This window comes from Centrocercus urophasianus, unplaced genomic scaffold (genome assembly GCF_019232065.1).
Source record: "Centrocercus urophasianus isolate 14NV4802_14NV808 unplaced genomic scaffold, USGS_Curo_1.0 seq_25, whole genome shotgun sequence".
Lineage (NCBI taxonomy): Eukaryota > Metazoa > Chordata > Aves > Galliformes > Phasianidae > Centrocercus > Centrocercus urophasianus.
The window spans coordinates 4,180,893-4,204,431 of record NW_024884811.1 but is presented as its reverse complement, the minus strand read 5'-3'; the positions used below and the strand labels follow the sequence as shown (position 1 = coordinate 4,204,431).

General features: G+C 36.4%; 1 protein-coding gene across 2 annotated transcripts in view; it reads left to right on the top strand.

The window, feature by feature from the left end:
- Window positions 1-23,539, top strand: part of AP3B1 (adaptor related protein complex 3 subunit beta 1) — a 159,899-nt gene that overhangs the window by 57,776 nt on the left and 78,584 nt on the right. For both annotated transcript variants that reach the window (XM_042825768.1, XM_042825767.1), the window contains 7 exons: window positions 9,186-9,347; window positions 11,384-11,481; window positions 13,932-13,986; window positions 14,064-14,135; window positions 17,267-17,329; window positions 18,242-18,374; window positions 22,770-22,879. In XM_042825768.1, coding sequence (XP_042681702.1) covers window positions 9,186-9,347; window positions 11,384-11,481; window positions 13,932-13,986; window positions 14,064-14,135; window positions 17,267-17,329; window positions 18,242-18,374; window positions 22,770-22,879 — 693 coding nt within the window. The remainder of the gene's footprint in view (window positions 1-9,185; window positions 9,348-11,383; window positions 11,482-13,931; window positions 13,987-14,063; window positions 14,136-17,266; window positions 17,330-18,241; window positions 18,375-22,769; window positions 22,880-23,539) is intronic.

Here is a 23,539-nt window from a genome sequence, read left to right as displayed (position 1 = left end):
TTGCCAATTTGCACAGATTAACTGATTGAGATGCTCTTCATGTTGTGTTAGGACAGCTGTGCACAGTTATCCAGAATGTGGCTTGTCTTTTGTGTTGCTGTTGGTGCTGCTAAAACACACCACCCTCAGCGTCGTTGTGCTAACATCCACTGTTTTTGGACTTCGTAAACACTCAGAAAGCATTGATAAATGTCTATGATGCAATTTTCTTCCGCATGGAAGATTTTGGTGACACATCTTTACTTCACATGCACTTCTGTGTCAGACATCATTTTGTCAGACTGCTGCTCTTTGCCATTCGTGGCAGAGCAACAAAATGTAACTGAATACTAGTGGGAAGGTTCAGCCTCTACTGCCACTCCACCAACATCTCACTCTGACATTGTGATCCAACATCATCTCTCACTGATAGGGATGGAGACATTGGTGGACAGGGGAAGGGTGACGGATGTAATCTACCTGGACTTCTGCAAAACCTTTGACATGGTCCCACACCATATCCTTCTCTCTAAATTGGAGAGGTATGGATTTGAAAGATGGACAGTTCACTGGATTAAAAACTGGTTGGCTGTTCGCAGCCAAAGGGTTGTGATTGATGGTTCTGTGTCTGAGTGGAAGTCAGTCACAAGTGGTGTTCCCCAAGGCTTGGTCTTGGGACCGGTGCTCTTCAGCATCTTTATCAGTGACATATATGATGGAAGCAAGTGCTCCCTTAGCAAGTTTGCAGATGATACCAGGCTGAGTGGTACAGTCAATACATTGGAGGGAAGGGAAGCAATCCAGAGACCTCATTGTGGCTTTCCAGTATTTGAAAGAAATAAACAGGAGGGTGAGAGACTGTTTATAAGGGTGGATAGTGATAGGACAAAGGGGAATGGTTTTAAACTGAGACAGGGGAAGTTTAGGTTAGATATTAGGAAGAAATTTTTCACTCAGAGGATGGTGACACACTGCAACACGTTGCCCAAGGAGGATGTGGATACCCCATCCCTGGAGGCATTCAATGGTAGGCTAGATGTGGCTCTGGGCAGCCTGTTCTAGTGGTTGGCAACCCTAGCAGGGGGGTTGAAACTAGATTATCTTTGAGGTCCTTTTCAACCCAGACTATTGTATGATAAAATAGGAAGCATTACTTTCAAAGCAAACCTCAGTATTTTGTAGACATTACAGAAGCTTCACTTAGTTGCTTGTGCTGTGTGGTTCTATTAGGTGGTAGCTTTTTTGATATTTTTTTCTTCTCCTTTCACCAGAAGATTGAAGCCACAAGATTTTACTTCCTGGGAATCGAAAGTAGTAATCTCATTTTCAGTTTCTATTAAGATGTCCTCTCCTGATGCAAATTAAAACCATCTAGCAGATCTAGATGTTCCTGATCTAGCCAATAAAGTCAAAAGATGAAGCATATTTCAGGAAGCTAGTGTGCATATGTTATGTTGCTTATTTCTTCCATTCTTATTATGACATCTCTACTGGAGAATTCTGGATTCAGCTGTTTCCGTTTCCCTCAGAGTACTCCATAACTAGGTTCTTACAGATGTACATGAGGAGGAGTTAGTGTAAGAGATCATTTATATTTATGTAAAGATACTTGGTGAAGTAACTGGGGCATAACATGGACTGGTTAGCCATTTGACTGTGATACCAGTTTCAGTGCATAACAAAAGAAGAGTAACTTAGAGGTAGATTTATAACAAAAAACAAGGATGATTTAAAGTAAATTAGGGAAAATAGAGTTCTAAATGAGTTCTAAACAGAACTTTCTGGTTGTTGTATTTCATGACCACTGCAAATAGTCTCTTCTTTCACTGACACAGCAAACAATATTGTCTGTCTGTCTTTACATTTTCTTCCTCTGTACTCCTGTGTTAGGACTAGTGTTTCTAAGGGAATAGATCTGTCAGAATAATACTTGGAGGGAGAGGAAGGGTTAGATTTCAGCCGCATGAGTTTTCTAATTTGATCTACTTTACCAAGCATTTACTGCTGACACAGAATTATAATCTGTAGGTAAAAATGACATCTATCTTTGCAGCAAAGTGTGTTGCTGTGGTTACCCAAAGTATTTAGCTGTGAAATTGCAGCAGCGGGTAGAACTTGTGTAGATAAGTTCTTAAAACATTCTGTGTCAGCTGAAATTAGGAAAGTAACCACTGCTTTTCTCATGGCTTTCTCCGGAAGCAGTTTCTGTGTAATCCATCCAATGCTGTGGTCTTACCTTCTTGACTCAGAATGAAGGTGTGTTGTTACTTATATATAGGAGAAGATAGATATTTTCTAGTGATTTTTGCAAATAAGTTGTTAAAACTGTGCTTATGTCTGTCTAGATCATTAAGTTGTTGGTGGTAAATACTGAAATGCTTTCACGGAAAACTAAATATTAACTGTTTAACTGCTAATCATTTTCAATTTAAATATCAGATATACCAAACCTTTGTCAGCCTATGTCCTATTCAAGCGATCTATTCAAGTTTTTAGCTTTAATTTTGGTAATTTCTGTGATAAATAATCATGTAAAATTGTGTAAGCAATGTGAAATGAATATTATCTACGTACTTAGAGGCCCTCTTGAATTCCAAAATATTAATAAATTTTGTTCTGAGCATCTGTCCATAGGAAATTCTTTGCCTACTACCTTGTGTGGCCTTTTCATTGTTTTGAGGTCTCCTCAAAATGTATAGAAATGTTGCAAAATAAACTTTTATCTCCCTTTTCACATAAGTAAGCTTTTGCTTAATTTTTCCTCTGAGGAAGACCTATGTGACTGCAATGAGGATGCTATAGTCTCTTGAGTCTGAGACTGCATGCTTTTTGATTTGGTTTATTGCATATCTCTGAAGGACCCAAGGGAACATGAAGTACTTTATCCAAAATTCCAAATTATTTGGATTATTCTGCATTTTGTCTGTGTATCCATATGTTTATTCCAGTTTATTGTTAAAAAAAAAAAAAGCGAGACAAGAAGACTAGGGGTAAGTTAGACCTAAATCTGAATGGTAGCAACACTTGCTTTTCCAGTATGACTCTACCACCAGAATAAATTTGCCACTAATTTTTTTGGTGCCTGAATATCGCTGAAACAAATAGACGCTTTAAGTCAGACTGATGGGCCTGTAGTTTCCCAGGTCCTCCCTCCAGCCACCACCCATTCTTGTGGATGGATGTCAAATTTGCTAGGCTCCAGTCAGCTGAGATCTTCTGAGATAGCTGAGATAGCCAGGACTGCTGAAATGATGGAAAGTGACATGGTGAGCATGTCAGCTGGCTTTGTTAGTACCCTTGTGTGTATTCCATCTGGCCCCATAAACTTGTGTGCATCTAAGTTCTGTGGCAGGTTGCTAACCATTTGCTCTCGGATTATGAGGGCCTCTTTCTGCTCCCTATCCTTACCTTCCAGTTCAAGGAGTGTACTGGGTACCAGAGAACAATTGATTTCACTGGTAAAGACTGAGGGAAAGAAGGCATTAAGTACCTCAGCCTTTTTTTCTCCTTCACTGTCTTCCCCCCAAGTCCAACTGGAGATTCTCCTTAGTCTTCCATTGTTGCAGGACATTGCTTTTGACTTTGTTGAACTTCATGAGTTTCCTTCTGGATAGCATGCACTCCCACAAGCATATGAGCTGCACCACTAGAGTTGGTGACTGTGCTTGCTGAGGGTGTAATCAGTCCCTCTATCTACAACATTGACGTCGATGCTAGTGTTGGTCCAGTAGCAATCCTCTTGAAGATCACTGCTCACTACTGGGTTCCATTTGGATATTGATCCATTGAATGTAACTCTGATTGCTGCCATCCATGCTGTTCCCATTTCTTTTAATAGCCCATCATCTGTCAAATTAATATCTTTGCAATATTGAGACAGAATGTTGTGGAACACCATAACAAAGGCCTTACAGAATTCCAGGTGGATGATATCAATTTCCTTTCCAGTGCAGTCACTTCACTGTAGAAGGCTACCAGAAAAGTCAGGCATGATTCTCCCCACGTGAAGCCGCACTGGCTGTCTGTAATTACCTCCATGTCTCCAATGTGCTTCAACATAACTTCTAGGAGAATCTCTTCCATAATCTTACAGGACTCCTAGTAGAGCCTGACTGTTTAGTAGTACCTTTAAAAAATAGGTATGCTATTGTCTTTTCTCTAGCCATTGGGAACTTCACTTGACTTCCATGAGTTTTGAAATATGATGGAGTGTGGTTTGGCAACTGCATCTGGCAGTTCCCTCAGGATCCTCAGGTGTATGTTTGCAGATTCCTCAGATGATGCATACCTGATGTTCTCCTATGAGGTGAAGGACTTCATACACCCAGACTCTGCCTTCAGATAAAGGAACTGCAGAGATGTGGGACAAGTGATTGTCAGTGAAAACTAAGGCAGTATACTCTGAAGTTTTTTAACGTATTATTTTTTTGCAAATCTGTATTTCTTTGTATTCTTACTATTGCATATCTTCCACATGCTATTAAAATTTGTATGATTTTGTGGTAAGAGGAAGCTGTTTTGTGTCTGATTTCTATTTTTTAGAGGATTGAACTGTTTTACATAAAACTTCAAAAGTGACTGTTAAAATAAGTTAAAATGTTTTAGATAAATAATTATTAAAATTAAAAAAATAGATAAATTTAAATAAATTATATAATTAATTTAATTCTAACTGCAGGTCTTCAGTTTGAGGTCAAATCAAAACTCTGGGGAGGTAAAATTTTAGTGCTATCAATATCTTGCATTTCTTGGATGTGTGAAGAAGCATCTTGCCACAGCTAAATGAAGGTGCAGTATTGATGTTGAGGATTGGAAAATAAGGATGTAGGAAATTATTTGTAGAAAGTTCAGTTTTGATTGAATAATGTTCACTAAAGCATCTTTAAAAGGCAGGAGTCTTATTTTTAGTTTTGTGCTGACAGCAATTAAAGTATTGTCTATGCTTTTCTCCATGATACCTTTTTTCCTGCTTGGAAAAACCCTTAGACTTCAGACGTAGTATAAGAGGCATGCTGTTCTGATTGCTCTATGTAGTCTGAGATATTAGTAGCACCAGTAGCATGCTGAGCAGGATGCTTTTGCCTTAGAGCAAGGCTTTTCCTCATTGTTATATTGCAGTACAAAGAAGTTCTGTTGAACTTATCACCATGAAGCTACTAGCTCTATGCCACTTCAGACAAAAATAAATAGGTGTCCCATCTCTTCCTTTTTTGCAAAGTTCAGAACTTGCACTGTAAGGTTCCACTGGGGACAACAGTCTTCACCAATTCTTGTTGTGTAGTTCTTACAGCATGCATTATTGGAGAGATAGTCCCACCAACATTTTTCCTACCATTTCAGTAGCATTGCTGAAGTGGAGACTTCTATGATGGAGTTGATGGCATTGGTAGACCAAGGAAGGGCAGCTCTGCCTGTACTTGTACAGAACCTTTGACCTGATTCGCACCATACATTTTTCTCTAAATTGGAGAGAGATGGATTTGAAAGGTGGACTGTTGAATGGATAAAGAATTGGCCAGATGGTTGCAGCCAAAGGGTTGTTGCCAGTGGTTCTATGCATAGGTGGAAGACTGTCATGAGCGATGTCCCTCGTGGGACCACTGCTCTTCCACATCTTTATCACTGATTGATACTTTGAGATTGAATGTAAACTGAGCAAGTTTGCTAATGACACAACACTGAGAGGTGCAGTAAGAAAGATAGAAGAAAGGCATACTATTCAGAGAGACCTGGATAAGCTTGCAAAGTGGACCCACGAGAACCTACTGGGGGTTGGAACTAGATGATCTTTGAGGTCCTTTGTAACACATCTGTAATTCTATGAGATATGTCTGGTTGAATTATTTTCCCCTTCCCTTATGTTATAATTCTTCCAGTGCTTATGCTGAGCAGTTAGTTGGTGTCGTTCTGCTTTGAATGATAAAAACCAGAAGGGTTCCTTTGAAGAGTTCAATTTTAGGGATTTTTTTTTGTACAGATCCCAAGCTACTTAACGACACAGTAGGCAGTGCTATCAAAAAATGAAGTTTGTCTGGTACTGCAGCAATTATAAATCAAACTTTGTTCAAGTCAGATAAAAATCAACGCATAAAAAAGTCTTATTATTCAGGTAAATGCAGACTTTTAAAAAATGAATTCTCTCCTTCTGACAGTAAGTATAGTCAGCAGTTCAGGTTGAGGCTTAAGGAGTTGCTAGTGACTGAATGTTTTCACAGATGCATGTAAGAGCTGTCTGTGTCTGGGATAATTAATAGAATTTGACACAGCAGTTCTTATACACAATAAGCCTGCAGGTGTCTGTCTTTCAGTCTCATGGCTCCTTTATGTAATGCTTTGCTTTCATTTTCATGTTAATGTGAAAATCTTGCAGTATTATTCTCTTTGTTTTAATAAGGTCCTTGTGTGATTACAAATTCTGACTAATTTAGACTTCAACTTTATGTTAATGAATTACACTTCATTAAACTTATTTCCCTATGTGGCATCATTGTCTTCTGTCTGGAACATAATTACTTCATATTTCAACAAATATGAAAAAATAGGAATTCAGAGGTGGCAATAAATAGTAACTATGAGAAAAGACCACATTAATACTCCCGTGAGGATATGAAAAAAGTGATAAGATACAAACATTCTGAAGGGATTGAAATTAAAAATGTTTTCAGAAAAGATACTCTTTCTAATCAACAAAATTATTTACAAATAATTTACAAAAATTGCAAATGCAAGAGCTCAAGCTCTTTCTTTACAGCAGTGATTAAAGAGTTAAATACTCTTTCCAACTATGTATTTCTGTTGAGTTCAATAGCACTGATGTGTGTGCCTGTTAGTAGGGATACTGATGGCTGAATCAATGAAGACTGGGTTATCTTTCAGTTAAAGGAAGCTTGGTTTCTTCAGTATGGTGAGATGCATTGAGATCAGGAATTTTGCTTTGAAGCTGCTTTGTGCTGTAGAAAAGGGAAGGAATTCAGTAATCAGTACTATTGGTTAAGCATTTTGAATTGTTAGTTTAGAAGGATGTCTATCACAAAGATATACAGGTAGAGAAATGAACGAACTGAATCACCTCAGTTGGTTTTGCATAAGAAATATAGCAGCTAAATGCTTGCTAGGTCTTCTGCAAAACATTGAGGGCACTGTTGACATCACCTATTAAAATGAGAAGAAATGTAAAGGACAATTTATTTTCAGTGTTCTTTCAAATTTTAATAAAATGAAATGAAAACTGTAAGTTATCTCTTTTCCACACCCACTTTTATAGAGTTTTTCACTACCTATGGTCTTGATGAATGCATAAAGACAAGTTTCAAAGTTTTCCTAGCCTAGTTTGCTGAAGAGATAATAAGTAAGACTTTACATTCATTTCTAGCAATTCCTCTACTCCCTTTTGATTTCTCTTCTACCTCCAGCAATAATTTAAAGGATTTGTCTCAAAAGTAATTGTTTTTTAAAAATGAGCAATTGAATACGTGACTTAAATAATCCTCAAAAAACAACTGGAGTTTAGTAACTGTGTGTGGTTGGATAATACTATACCAGGTGTCTCCATACAGGCAGCATTTGGCCCAGGACCCACCCCTTCCCCATGCCACTGTGGAGAAGCTCTGCCTCTTCTAGCAGATTGGCCCAAGGCGTGCATCCATTGCTCAATAACAGCCAAAACATTGTCCCAAGACAATTAATCTGCAGTAGGTGCGGCCTGAGCATGCCTTAAATAGGCTTTGAAAAAGATGTGAGAGAAAGCAGGGCAGAACAATTATAGTTGGGCTCTGGTGGCTGAAAAGCTTGCCATGAGCCAGAAGTGTGCACTTGTAGCCCAGATGTCCAACAGTATCCCAGGCTGCATCAAAAGAGGGATGGGCAGCAGAGAGAGGGAGGTGATTGTCCCCTTGTACTATGCCTTTGCGAGGCCCCATCTGGAGTGCTGTGCCTAGATCTGGAATCCCCAGGACAAGAAGAACATAGAGCTGTTGGAATAGGTCCAAAGCAGGAGGATGTTCACGAGGATGATCAAAAGGCTGAGCACCTCTCCTTTCAAATGTGGGCTCATGTAGTTTGGCTTGTTCAGCCTGAAGAGAAGGCTATGAAGAAACCTCATTTTAACCTTCCAGTACTTAAAAGGGAGCTCATCAGCAGGAGAGAGATCAAGATTGTCTTTTTACATGGTCTGATAGTGATAGAACAAGGGAGAATGATTTTTAACCTTAAAGAGGGGAGTTTTAGGTTTGTTGGGAAGAAATTCTTTACTCAGACGCTGATGAGGTGATGGAACAGGCTGCCCAGATTCCCTGTTCCCAGAAGTGTCAAAGGCCAGGTTGGATGGGGCTGTGAGCAACATGATCTGGTGGGTGGCAACCCTGCCTGTGGAGGGGGATCATGAATTGGACATTTGTTAAGGTCCCTTCCAACCCAAACCGTTCTATTATTCTGTGATTTAACGATTCTGATATAAGTTAGCTTCTTGTAATATAAATAAATAACTGGCCGCAGTGATGCTATCTCTTTTAGCTTGCTATTCTGGTGACAAAGAGTGATAAAAAATATAGGGGAGTGAAGATGCACATGAATCTAAGTGGTTTCCGCAGCCTCTAACTCTGAAAAATATGAAAACTTTCATAGCGTTGAATATTGTGGATGTCTATTCTGAGAAGGATGTTTTCATAGAATTGATCACCTACATTACAGTATATCATTGTACTAGCTTTGTTAGTATTTTTGTAACCTTTTAGTTATTTGGGCATCCTCTGAACCTCTTATATTTTACATATTATGTGTAATGTTAGAGATAAGAATTCTGCCTTTTCTGCTAGTTCTCTGATGCTCTCATGGGTAAGTTTCTGTTATGGCTTTCAATTCGGTTGTGCTACAACTATTCAACGGTAACAACTGTTCTAGTAAGAATTACATTTCAAAAGAATGTGTTCTATCAAGGTCATCCATAAAATCAACCACTGCTATCTGTCCATTCCTCCTTCCTCCAACAACCTGCCACTAGAAATTGAATGTCCTGTTGTAGTCATATAATGTCATATACAAATCTAGAAGTCTATGATGACTTCTTTTCTTTTCCTTTTTTTTTTTTAATTTAATGTAACTCCTGTTACATTGTGGTGTTGTATATTGTTGTATATTACTTTTTGAATTAATATAATTTGTTGATGCAAATATTCCATGCATATATTTCACATTTTATCTTCTGATAGGATGAAAATGCTGAAGAAGAGTATAATGAAAACAATTTCTATGAATCTGATGAAGAACAGAAAGAAAAGGATCAGAAAGTTAAGAAGACCTACACTATGGATCCAGATCACAGGCTGCTGTTACGAAATACAAAGCCCTTGCTTCAAAGCCGAAATGCTGCTGTACGACAAATTCTTTTTTTAGATAAAATGTTAAAATACTAAATATCTGTGTTTCTACAAAACATGACAGTATGAACTTTCAAATTTACTCCTCCTTATGTCAAGCAGTGTAATACTGCGTAGTAACTTCTATAGGAATAGAATAGCTGTTCTTTTTTCTTTGAAATTAGCTTAACTTTTAAGCAAAACTTGAGAACGGAATGTTTTGCATGCTCAACTTTAATGACAGGCAAAATGCTGGAGAAAATGTGAGAAAATCTCAGTTCAAGTTTTGGTGATACAGATTCGCAAAGAAAATCATAGTTGCTGGTGATTCATCAAGTGTTACTTTCCTTTGAGTAGACAGTTACATGCCTCAATTCCTTGTAATGCCCAGCCATATTCTTGAGTTGGTATTTTGGCAGGATGCCAGGGTAGATGTGGCATCACAATTACAGAATCCTCTGTATACCAGAAGTTTTAATCTGCAGGTAAATTTTTAGGACCAGAAGGAGATGTGTTGATGGTGAAACACTGTGATGTTAAACTTTACTTCTAAATTCAATTTGTCTCATTATTCAAGGCTAGGTTGTTTTGGAAGACTTTTCCAGTGTTATCACCAAAAAACCCCCAAAAACCCAAAAATCCTGTGCCATGATGAAGTCTTTTTCTAACCTCTTCTTGAGCTACTGAAGTGATTGAGTTTTTCTTTCCTCCCTGAATCACATTTCTAGACTCCAAGTAATGTCTAACGCTTTTCAAAATTGTTTGTAATCTGTCAGCAAACTCTGGAAACAAATTGAATGCAGTTTTACAATAACAATTGTATTAGACCACAGCCTTTTGCTGTTGTACATCTATGTGATACTTCCTCATCTTATACAAAGAACAGCTGTGTTAGATATATTTGTCATCAAAATGAATTGAGAACAGTTTCAGATTCTTTTCTTACACACTCCATAAAAGCTGCTTATCTTTCATAGTCCATAAATCACTTTCTTCATATTTGTTAAGTACAGTACTGATTCTAAGATTTTTTATCTTGAAGTTTGCTGTACTAAATTGATGTGTTTAAATGCAGTTTAACAAATGAAATCTTGATTCTTTGAATTGCTGCTATTACATAATTTTTTAATATTCACAGAATTTACCAGCAATTAAATAGACTGCTTTCTCTTTGACTTTAGATTATTCTCAGTAATAAAGCAGCACTGTAGCATTCTGCTGAAAATGTTTCACTTATTTTCTCTTCTCAGATTTGTATCAATTTTTACTGTTTATTAATAATATTTAATAATAGATTTTAATATTTAAGATATCAAATCAACTGTCATAACAGTTTTTATTTTGACTTTCCTTTCTGTGATTTGTTTAGTTTAGATTAAGAAAATTTATCTTTACAGTATTGTAGGGAAGGTTATGACATGAATTATTAATTGGTGTATGATGTATATTACCTGTTTTGAGTTGGTTATGTCAGTCTTCTACTTTTTTCTATTTGGTCTGCTGCTATAATTCATACTTTCAATTGGATTTTAGAAAACAGTAGTAAAGGCAACTGCCATTTAATAAATTAATGATAGAATAATGAAATGGAAGTTTTTTGGTAGAAGCTAAAGAACGAGTAATCTTGGACCTGTATTTAATAAAAATAAAAGCACAAGATTTGCAGAAGTTTTTTTAAAACTGAATCAAAACAAGCGCACATTATTTCCTCTTTAACTGGTAGATATAATGTTAGCAGTACGGGATTATTAACAATGATATCGGTATGATTACATTTGAATTACTTAGTTCCATTTCTTACTCTTTGTCCCTCTTCCTCTAGAAAGTGTATTATACTATGTAATAAATACTGGGAGGAATAACAGGTACTTGTTAGCTTTCACTGTCAGGAATAAAAATATCCTTCTCCCCATGTTTCTACCCTAGTCTGCTTTGCTGATTTCAAAAAATGTAGGTATGGACTTTGCATACCTGGTAGGTCTGCAAGTGTGAAGCAAATGTATGAGTCAAAATTTTGAGTTAATACGCTGTTTTGAACGTGCTTCTTTTAGGTGGTAATGGCAGTTGCACAGCTTTACTGGCATTTGGCACCAAAATCTGAAGCTGGTATTATTTCTAAATCATTGGTGCGTTTACTCCGTAGTAATAGGTAAGTCAAGTCAAATTGCCATCTGTACTTTTTTATGAGAGCTTTAGGTAGATACACATTTTTAGTGCATACCTCTTTAGTCATAGCTTTATGTGTAAATATAACTCCTGTGCTACTAGTATGTTATTTTAAGATTGTCATGTAAAATGTTGGTTTTTTACTTTGTGAGTGAGAATCTTTATATGTAACCCCATCACTTTCAGTATTACTTCCAGTGATCATTCATTATCATAAGTGTTTTATTCTTAATTATGACTGTCTTAGAAGAATCATGGCTGCCTAATGAACATTCAAAGAAAGATGGTACTAACTAATCAGCTTAGGTAATTTGTGGTTTTGTTTTTTTTTGTTTTGTTTTGTTTTTTTTCCAATTACTGGAAGTTACTCGAAATGTAATTGTGTTGTTTTACTGTCTTGCTTTGGCACTCAAAAAAGATTTCAGAAGGTTTTTTTTTTCTTCTTCTTCACTGTACTTTGATGTCTTGTTGACAGAGAAACTGGGAGACACTTGTTAAATTACTGTCTGGTACTGTTGAATCCTCTATGTTTTCTTAAACCTTGGACTGCTTTTAAAGAACCAGTTTATATTTCATTCAGTATAACTAAAAGTTTGATTTTACCATCCTCCATGTACCATCTTTATATGTTCCATGTACCTCGTAAACAGCCATTCTCCCTGCTGTTTACACACTCCTTTAAAATACTAGAAGGCCATAATGAGGTCTCCCCAGAGCCTTCTCTTCTCCAAGCTAGACAAGCCCAGTTCCCTTTGCCTTTCTTCATGGTAGAGGTGCTCCAGCCCTCTGTTCATCTTAGTGGCCCTCCTCTGGACCCCCTCCAAGAGCTCCACGTCCTTCCTGTACTGGGGCCCCAAGCCTGGATGCAGTGCTGCAGATGGGGCCTCACAAGAGCCGAGCAGAGGGGGACAACCACCTCCCTCTCCTTTTGCATTTTGTTTACTCTTCATTTATACTCAGATTTCCTCAAATGAGAAGTCACTGCTTTCCATAGATAGCACCTAATATGGCTTTAGTGTTCTGATATTCATATTGAATGACTTGGCTGTTCTCTGTCACCAGTCTGAGAGAAATACTTTTGCTATCAGAGCAACCTTGAAATAAGCTTTTGTTGATTGTCCTTAACCTGTGGCCTTTAAGTTAATGTCCAGTATGATGATGATGATGATGATGATGATGATGATAATAATAATAATAATAATAATAATGCCAAATAGAGTTATAATCTAGAAAGGTTGGAAGGGGGTGTATAAACAGGAGGGAGAATGGCTGTTAATATGAGTGGATAGTGATAGGACAAGGGGGAGTGGTTTTAAACTGAGACAGGGCAGGTTTAGGTTAAATATTAGGAAGTTCTTCACTTAGAGTGTGGTGATACACAGGTTGCCCAAGGAGGTTGTGGATGCCCCATCCCTGGAGGCATTCAAGGCCAGGCTGGATGTGGCTCTGAGCAGTCTGGTCTGGTGGTTGGTGACCCTGCACATAGCAGGGAGGTTGAAACTAGATGATCTCTGTGGTCTTTTTCAACCTGAGTCATTCTATGATTTTATGATTGCTTTCTGTGATTCTGTGAAGGGTATATAAATACTTGGAAGAGCATATCACATTTATGTCACATGAGGTTGACTGTTTCCAAGTACCTATGTAAGAATTACCTAAAATTAAGTTTAAAATATGTTGTGTACTTGTGCATTATTACCTGTCTTCATAAGCTACAACTGTAACTACTGCAGGGCTATTATCTATTTTTGTATAAAAGGAGATAATGGATAATTTCTTTATTAAGTTTATTTGCATCACAAAAGAATTTCAGCACTAGTTTAAAAAATGTGCATGTGAATTTTCATGTGGTCTTTAAATGATTGGTACAGAAATTGTAGTTTAAAATCTTTAAACAATCATCCCAATTTCTTCTTGTTTGCTCCTTCTGAGGGTTGTAAGTGAACATATTAATCAGAATGTCCTCCTATTTTATCTTTTTGTTTAGAATATTATATAGTTCTGTTGTCTACAAAGTCTGTAATGTTGAAGTGCTGTTTTTTGATAGGTTTGTGAGTCTGTTAGCATGTATTGAATGTGACTGGCAAGTTATGCCCTTTTTGAGAATTAACGGAAAATTTTTCAAGACAAAGAAATGTTTACCTAATTCTTACTGGTTGTTCAAGCATTAGCTGCCATTGTAACTAATGCAGTAATTTGTACTCTACAGATAGTAGTCCGTATCTTTCCAATTCTCAGCTATGCCATTCTGATCCTTTTGTCATAGTGAACAAAATGTAAGGATTTCGTGAGCTATGTTTGGAGATTCTAGAATGTGAAACAAATAATCATCTCATAATAGTTGGCAATTTCCAATCTACTTTTTCTTTATATGTTTGTGTCAAGTAATATGTAATTCTATGGAATAACATCTGTTTCTCTGTTCAATTCTAGGGAAGTGCAGTACATTGTTCTGCAAAATATTGCCACTATGTCAATTCAGAGAAAGGTAAACCATATTTAGAATTTTTGGAATTGCATTATATTGAACTCAGGCAAACTACTTACATATGTTCTATTTTCCAGGGCATGTTTGAACCTTATCTGAAGAGTTTCTATGTTAGATCAACGGATCCAACAATGATTAAAACTCTGAAGGTGAGTTAAAATAAAAATCACCTGTATATCACTGGACAAATCACTGTTTGGAACAAAAAAGTAAAGTTTTCATGTGCTGCTGTAACAGACATCATTCTGTGCTATTCATTTTTTTCACTAAGTATAGAGTTGTTGCTTTTATTTAAGTCCATAGATGTCCTTCAGAGTTGTCAGGCTATTTGGAAATTCTTTTGTTATAGGCAGCAAGAGGACAGTGTTTTCCACCATATCTTCTGGTACAATTCAGTGGAGAACATTGCTTTTTTTTTTTTTTTTTTTTAAATAGCCATTAAAATATTTAGAGTTTGATCGTTTTCTTAATAGGAAAAATCTCATATAAAGAGAAGTGAAATCACACTGTTATTGATACTATTTGATTAAAAAGAGTTTAAATCTGTTTTACCAAAAGAAATGGGAGTCAAATATGGGACAGTGTCCGAGAATCAAGTTCCCTTTGAGGTCAACTTTTGACATAAGTATGAGGGTTGCTCTAAAAGTAATGCATCCTGTTCAGTGTTGTTGGTGCACAACATCTGAGACAGATGCTGGTGGTACAGTAGTAGTTCCCACCAGCATTCCATTGCATTATGTTGCTGTGTGACAGATGGCAGCAGAGGGGCAGTCTGGCAGAATGGCATCTGACATGAAAGCACAAATGAAGCAAAGGTTTGTCATTGAATTCCTCAATGCAGAAATAATGCCATCCACTGAATCACAGAATCACAAAATGGTAGGTGTTGGAAGGGACACCATCATTGAGTCCAAGCTCCCTGCTAAAGCAGATTCCCTACAGTAAGTTGCACAGGTAGGCGTCTAGGTAGATCTTGAATATCTCCAGAGGAGGAGACTTCACAGCCACTCTGGGCAGCCTGTTCCAGTGCTCCATCACCCTCACTGTAAAGAAGTTCTTCCTTGCATCTATAAGGAACTTCCTGTGTTACGGTTTCTTCCTGTTGTCCTTTGTACTATTGCTGCTTGCCAATGAAAAGAGTCCACCCCACCGACTTGATTCCCACACTTTAGATATTTATTAGATGTTTAGTGAGGAGATTTCCTCTCAGCCTTCTCCTTTCCACACTGAAGAGTCCCAGGTCTCTCAGCCTTTCCTCATATGGGAGATGCTCCAGGCTCCTAATCTTCATTGTCCTCCACTGGACTTCTTCTAGGAGATCTGTCTTATTTGACATTCGTGAACTATTGCTTAATGCGTGTGGAGACCAAACAACAGTGGGTGTCAGAGCAGAGAGGCTGTGAGTGCTGTTTCAGCAGTGGTGACAGTGACAGTGGGTCACCTTTGCTGGTGCAAACTGTTATGAGCATGTCATGCAGGCTCTTGTTCATCACTGGTGAAAATGCATAGCTAATAGTGAAGTGTTTTGTAGCTAAAAATTTGCTCTATCAAACATTGTTATTGTACTCTTTGTATCTGCTGTAGTTTCCATGGAAATAAATAAGAGGCATTACTTTTGGAGTGACCTGTGTATTTTAGGCTTTCCTCAAATGCCACATCTTAGTGCATATGTTAGGCTGTTTTAATCTTGTTGTCTGTATTTTTGGTCTTCAATAGATTTTAAGTCCTTGACAAAACAACAGTTAAGCATTTTCTACTGCTATGTGCCTCACTTTGTTTTAGTTTGTCAGAGGCATTTGTGTTTAAGTACAGATTTTTTATTGACAGTAGTTTCTTTTAGAAAAAGATAATGCAGTAAAAAAGAACTGGAGATAGAGAAATTGTGCTCTTTTCTTTCTCTCCATCTCAATTCTTTATTGCTAGCTGAAAATTCTACGTCATATTGCACTGGTACATAATTGAAAAAGAATAATACTTTAAAAAAAAATTATTTCTTAAGATACCTCTCAAGCAGTACTTCAGATATATGCAGACCTGGAATTCATCTACTGTATTGCATTGCTTTGATTGCTTCTTTGTTTCTTTTTGAACACGAAGTTTGCTTCTTTGACCACTACTTAGCATTAAGCTGATGTTTTCAAGGAATTATCTCTTCTACCCACAAATTATAATTTTTAGTAATTGGCTCATAATCTATCATTCTCTGTAAAGTTTTCTCTCGCTTTTTAAACATTACTGTGCATTCATCTGTGTTGAATTTCTCATTTTATAAACTAGTCAGTGCAGCTTTTCTTAGTCAACCTTTGCCTACAGTTTTTGTAAAAAAAATTTCTGGTGTAATGCCAGCAGTAAACTGATGATTCCTCTCTTCTTACCACCACACTGAAAAGCAAAAAGTCAACAAATTTAATTCTGGGATTCCATTGATAGCCTTCCTGTTCTGTAAAAATAATAATTTTCAGTCTGCTCCTGTCTTTCAATCAATTATTTATAAATCAATTATTTATAAATCCACTTTCATGTGGATTTGTGGCGAGAGGTCTCACCAATTTGCTCTTGAAATGCAGGATTATATCAAGTATATATCCTTAACCTGGTGCATCCAACTCAAAAAATACCAACAAATTTGTGAGATATGGCTTTCAATTTCTTTTCCTTCAGCTTACTTCATTCAAATGTTATTGGAATTCTGCCTTCAAAGTTAGAACACAGTGGTAGCATAGTGTTTTAATGGCGTATGCCAGGTATTGTGTATCCTCTTGTTCACTGGGAACAGGGTCTGATTCTGTTAATTGAGATCTAAATATTGTCATGGATGTTAGCTGTTTGTTTCTCAAGTTAAAAGTCCTTCACAGCAGTTCATCTGAAAATAATAGGCATTGCATTTATTTCCCTTAGCTGCAATTGTGCTTTTCATTATTTCTTCTTACAGTGTTACATAGTTTTTATAAGCTAAAGCCTGTGGTATAAGATAAAAATTGATACTGCCAGAAGTGTTTCAGAGCTATTCAATATGCAATGCAACACTGTAAAACTAGAGTTAAAGAATGCATCACTGAACCCAAGAGTCATTTCAAAACCTTGCAGGTACTTGAAAAAAGAATGTTCCTCCTGAGTGCAATGTTGCTATTGCTTTATACTGAACAGCAGTATACTCTATTGAGTTCCAAGTAGTGTGTTTAATAGTATTTTCTTGTACTTATATGCAATAAAAGTATTGTATGCATGTGTTGCTGCTTTTATAATTTTTTAGGTTTTAATGTATATTCTTTTCTCTTAGCTCGAAATCATGACAAATTTAGCAAATGAAGCCAACATATCAACTTTGCTTCGAGAATTTCAGGTTTGTGCAAAAGTGTATTCTTTTGAAAAGAAATGTTTTCTGTTGGCTAGTTGCCATTATTGAATGTTCCAAGTAGAGTCTTAGTCCTATTTATTTTCAAGTTAAAATCATTTCCAGAATAAAGTGTTCTTGAAATTGAAATTAAACTGTCTTGTATCATAATGGATAATGGAACCTTTTATGTTTGAAAAGGAGTTTCAGTGTGTTGTTTCTCACTCTTTACAGCTTAAAAAAAAAAAAATTGAGAAGAACTCAACCATTCAAAATTTTTAAAAATATATTCTACTAACTTGACTGATTCTTTAAATCACTAGAAAATATTGCCTTAATTTGAGTAACATTTGATCATTTGCATTAATTACCAAGCCTCATTTCTATGAGTCACCTGATAAAGTAGTATTACCTCAGTAGATGAGTATGTATCAGTAAGATGTTCTGCATGTGAAACACGTGTGAAAAAAGTGAAACTGTATGTGTCCTTCTTTCTTTACTCTTTGCTATATGACATCTAGTTTCATTGCTTCAGTTTTCTGGCTGCAGTTTTCTGGCATAGGCAGGTAGGTTACTCATTGTTTCACACATGCTTCTGATTAAATGAACTGAAACTTCTCTGAAGAGAAAGCTCATCAACTTCTCTAACCTTGCAAGCAAACTAATTGCTGTTTTTGGCTAATTGCCCCTAGCCACTAGCTTCCTTGAAATCAGAGGTTCCCATGACTATGAGTGACCAAAGCAGGCAAGAAAATGTCTTCTGGAAGTGACAGTGAACAAGTGAACAAGTAAAACCTCATGTGCTTTCTAGATTGAATGTATTACATAGTATGTTTGTCTTTTGAGAATATATCATAAGTTTCCTGTTGATACAAAACCATGACACTTGTGTATAGACTAATGAAAACTCTATTTCTCTAGACTTACGTGAAAAGCCAAGATAAACAGTTTGCTGCAGCTACAATTCAGGCAATAGGCAGATGTGCAACTAACATCACTGAAGTGACTGACACATGCCTTAACGGCCTCGTATGTTTGCTGTCCAACAGGGATGGTAAGTTAAACGTTCCATCTGAGTGGTGGAATGGCTTGAAACCTTTTCTTAATGGAAATGGCTCAGAGTAGATAATGTAATAACATGCATGGAAACCTGTATAAAATTCAACTCATATGGCTGGATAAAAATAGTAACTTTGGTGTTTCTTGTATGAAACACTTCAAAATGCCCCTATAATCACTGAATATTTGTTTTCCTTTTTGTTAGTAAAATTAATTCCTTGTTGCCTGAAATTATGAGCTTACATGTTGTGTTTTTTTGTTTTTCCTCAAAATACTGTTAATTACTAAACTGTATTGTTGTGATTATCAGATGATAGTAAAAATTTTGCTGTTATGTGTTTAGCTGCATCAAAGCAGTAAGCCTGTAGAGGGTGCTGAAAGCTTGGAATGGCTTTTTAGTGCATCAATGCCTAGCTGGAAAAATGTATTAAATAGTTTTAGTGCAAGTCCCAAATTTCGCTTGATCTTATTATTCAGCCTTCTGTTATTTTTTATAGTAACATGTAGTTGCCAGACACTGAGGAAAACAACAAGAATCATGTAAAGTTGAGCACTGTAAATCAATACCTGATGATATTGTATATTCTTACTAGTTACCAAGGAATATTACATGGAAGGAGGTCAATAAGAGAATCAGAAGATTATTGTAAAATGTGAAGTCGACATGGCTATTGCTGAATATCAGAAATAGTGTTGGCACAGACGTAATCGAATATAATAATGTTAGGAAGGAGGAGAAGCATGATTTTGGGGATGCTATAGATTTATCAGAATTGTACTCAAAACAGTGGTGTGACCTGCTCTGAGCTTTTACAAGCAGCATTAATTCCTCTTCATATTTACTGGACATATTTTTCCTGGTAATCTTAAGAAGGCCTGTATTAGGTACAGTACTTTGGTAGAGTATAGTTCTACCAGTGTAACCCAGAGATGCACTCAAGGCTTTTTCTTGTTTTATACACTACAAGCCCTTCTTCTCTTCTGCTTCATCTTGTTTTATAAATTTCTGAGGGGCATCAGTGTACTGCTTGATACTTCTAATCTAAGTAACTTTAATTTCCTGTTGCTCTGGACCTTACATCCCTCTGCTATTCTGGTTATGCATTGTTTAAAGTATCTTCCCATGCTGTGTTGCAACACACCTTCTTGCTTTGTTGTTTTTTTGTTTGCTTGTTTTTTCTTTTTGCTGATAAGGAACTTGGATAAGAACAATAGAAGAATATGCTTTTTTTTTTTTTTAATTATAACTTCTCAACATATGAGTTTCTTCAAAATAACTCGTGTATTTCATACACATTCTACGTAAGTGTAGTACATATATGTTCAAACATGAATGTGCATGAATATAAAAATATGTCTCAACAAGATTACTGATTCTAAGTAATAATCTAAAAAATACCTCTGAAGGTCTTGAGAGACCTCTGGAATCTTACTATCATCCTTCTATCCTACTATTATCTTCTTGTGCTTATTATTTTGAAAGGCTGCAAAAAATCTTTTGAACCTGACAGACAGCAAATTGTTTTACTGTAGATGAAGACCGAGGCAAAGAACTTGTTGAGTACCTCAGCCTTCTCCATGTCCACTGTAGCCGTTTCTCTCTTCTCACTTACAAGGGACTGTGCTGTCCTTGACCATCTCTTCTGACCAATGTACATGTAGAATTCCTTCTTATTATTTTTCTTGTCCCTCCTCAAGTTCTCTGTGCACACTGACTTTCCTGAGCTCATTTCTGCCTGTCTAAATGTCATGTATGTGTTCTTCCCAGGCCACCCTTCCCTGCTTCCACCACTTGCACCTTTCCTTCTTTTGCCTCAGTTTAACCACCTGGTCCTTTCCCAGCCAGGTCTCTTTCCTGCTTCTTCCGTTTGATTTCTTGTTCTGGGGGATGGAGAGCTCTTGTGCTCCCACGAAAGTGTACTTAAAGAGCTGACAGATTTGTCCCCGAGGACAGTCCCATCCCCTAATTCCTGGAACAACCAGAGGTTTGCCAGAAAGTTACCTGCAATAAACTCCTAAGTCTCCTGGATTTCATGCAACCCACCATGTTGCTTGCCTAGCAGATAAGCAGCTGGTTAAAATCACCCATCAAAATGAGAGCCTGCTAGTGCAGGCAGCCTGTGGTAGACTCAGACCACAGGCTGAGTTTTGTTCTGATCTCTAATTTCAACCCTCAACTTCATTGAGGCTGATTTTAGAGGCAGCTCTTTACAATCTATCCACTTATCTTAGGAAGGCAGCTTCCATACCCCTCCTGCCCTGCCTATCCATTCTAAAAAGCTTGTAGCCCTCAATCAAAGTATTCCAGTTGTGTAATTTGTCCCACCACGTTTCCATGATAGCAATTAACTCGTAGTTTTCTATGTATAGTATGGAACATCTAATAACCTATCATATAATGTATATTAGGTTCTTAAGAAGTTGTTAAGCTCCAAGGTATTCAGAGATTTTCCTACTCAATGTAACCATTTCCATATTGCTTAGGAATTGTAAAAAGCTATCAGTTAACATACTAAAATTTTAACTATGACTTGTAATTTTAGTAGGGCTTCTGAAAAGTTGCTGATCCTTCCTGTAGTTTTCTTTTATTGCAATGTTATTCTTAATCACCTTTTCTGATACACGCAGTCATTGTTTTAAGATTTTGGTATACTTTTTGTGATTCTTTAGATATAAGATAATGTATACTTATTTCATGATTTTTTGGTTCATTTATTGTTGTCTTATACGCACTTTTTCTTACATAATTCTAGTAGAGTTACAATTTTAATTTTCTTAATGGTTGTTCAGAATATCAATAATTTCACCTCTTACATCCATTGTTCTCTGATTTTATGTACATGATGTAGAAACTGTTGTTGACTAAATGCATGTCCTTGACTAAATACAGGTATTACATTTCACACTTATTTTTGGGATTCTACACAAATCAAGGCTTGCACAAAGCAAGCCTTGAAGAGCCTTTCTTTTCTGGGTTATGTCAGTCTTTATTCTAATATGAATACATTTTGCTTTTGTTTGTACTTTCTTTTTTTGGTAAAATGAACCATGTGCATACAGTTCTCTAAATTTACATCTGCACACTCAAGATGTTCCTACGTTGATACGTTGTATATTGAACTTACAGTTCATCATGATCAATACTACACTGTCAACAAATGTTTTAATAATGACTTCATGTCCACTTCAGACTTTTGGTTAATTTCTTAGCCGTTCTTTTTCTCTGTTAAGTAATATGAACACTCAGTGGTGGAGGTTGTCATATCAGTATCTCCCACTCCAAGTGGCTGAGATAACATGTCAAGTAAAGGATGACATAAAAAGCTGCAAGGTATAAGTTAAGTGTAGTGTAGCGATACATATTCAGAGCTTTTGAATAACTCCCCTGTAAAGAAGTTTGCTTTTTAAGCAATAGTAATAAAAATTAGAGATTTCTTCTGCATACTGCTTTTTTGTAATTTCATCTTGTTTAATTTCTGAGTGAGTGGTCCAAGTGTCAGTTTAACTATTCAGCTGTAGAAATACTTCTATGAAATTTAAGGAATGGTTGTTGTATACTTTCTTTATTTTAAACAGTGATACTTTAGGAAAAATAGTTACTCCCATTTGTAGTATAAACGGAAACTAGAATAACTTCGAACTCTTGCAGTAGTCTTTTTATTTTGCATTCAGCTTTGGTTATGTTTGACTTCATCTTTTTTTTGTGTCCTTCCTTAACACTTTATTCTTGCATAAAAACTTTATTTTGCACCAGTGAGGATTTTTTTTTCAGCTTCAAAAGTTGCACATTTCATACAACTTAGACTGTGGTCTACTTCGTACAGTAGTTAAGAAGTCCAAGTCGTGACTTTGACATAAATCTTAAAATGGCTTGTGTATTTAGAAGTTTTCTTTCAGTGTAATAGAAATTAGGTTACAGACTTGACAGAGGGCATATAGTATGTGAAAAAGTGCAAAATGAATGTTTAGCTGTTTCTCTATTTTAAGGGTAAGGTATCTTTGCTAACGTTGTACATTTCTGTGAATTACTTGCATTTTTAATACAGATACTAAATTATTTACAAATATGTGTAGGTGACAAACTTTCTGTTTGTCAATTTGAAAATGGAAAATGCAAGCAGCTTTACTAAAAGGCAATTTCAGAGAAAGTATGTGGTAGGTTGATATTTTTACATTTAGAACATGGCTCTGTCCTTTTAGCTACCTAAAACTTGCTTGTAGAAGCCAAACTTCGTATTACTTAGTGGAGAGGTTTACATATTTGTTACCAAATATTCTGTTCTGCAAAACATATTTTGAAAGCCTTTTGCATCTTTTACAATTCATTGTTTATGACTTTTTCTTCCTCATAAATGCTTTTAAAAATAATAATTTGTTTTGTCTTAAACAGAAATTGTAGTTGCTGAAAGTGTTGTTGTCATTAAGAAACTGCTGCAAACCCAGCCAGCACACCATGGTGAAATAATTAAGCATATGGCCAAACTCTTGGATAACATTACAGTGAGTATTTGTGTGTGGTGTCTGATAGAGTAAGATTTTCTTAACTGAGTGATAAAAATTAGACCACTTATTTTGAATTTGGACCGTGAATGGAAATGGATGTATAAGAGAAATAGGAACAATTTTTAATTTTTTTTTTACTTTATAAATTATTATTTTACTCAATTTTAAGGAAGAAGAAGAAATAGGAGCTATTAAATGGCATCAATTTGAAACCTGGGGGCTTCTTTGAAAAAAAATACTGAAATACTGATAATTGCTAGTACCCTCAGGCCAAGATCAAATCTGTTAGCTTCTAGAGCACAGATGGGTAAGTTGAAATAAAAATAAGGGCAAAGTAACACTGATCTTGAGGATTTTCAGCTTATTGTCCCAGTGATCTTTTTCCATACCCACTTATATACATACGTACCCAGGTTGTGGTTTAACCTGGCAGGCAGCTAAGCACCACCCAGCTGTTCATGCACACTCTTCCTTTCTGTTTCCCTCTCTGGTGCGATAGGAGAGAATACTTAAAAGTGCAAGAACCTGTGGGCTGAGATAAGGACAGTTTAATAAGAAATAAAGGGAAGATAAAAATGAAGCAAACAAATTTTGCTGTGTATTGTTTCTCACCACCAGCTGACCAATACCCAGTGACTCCCTGAGCAATGATATCCT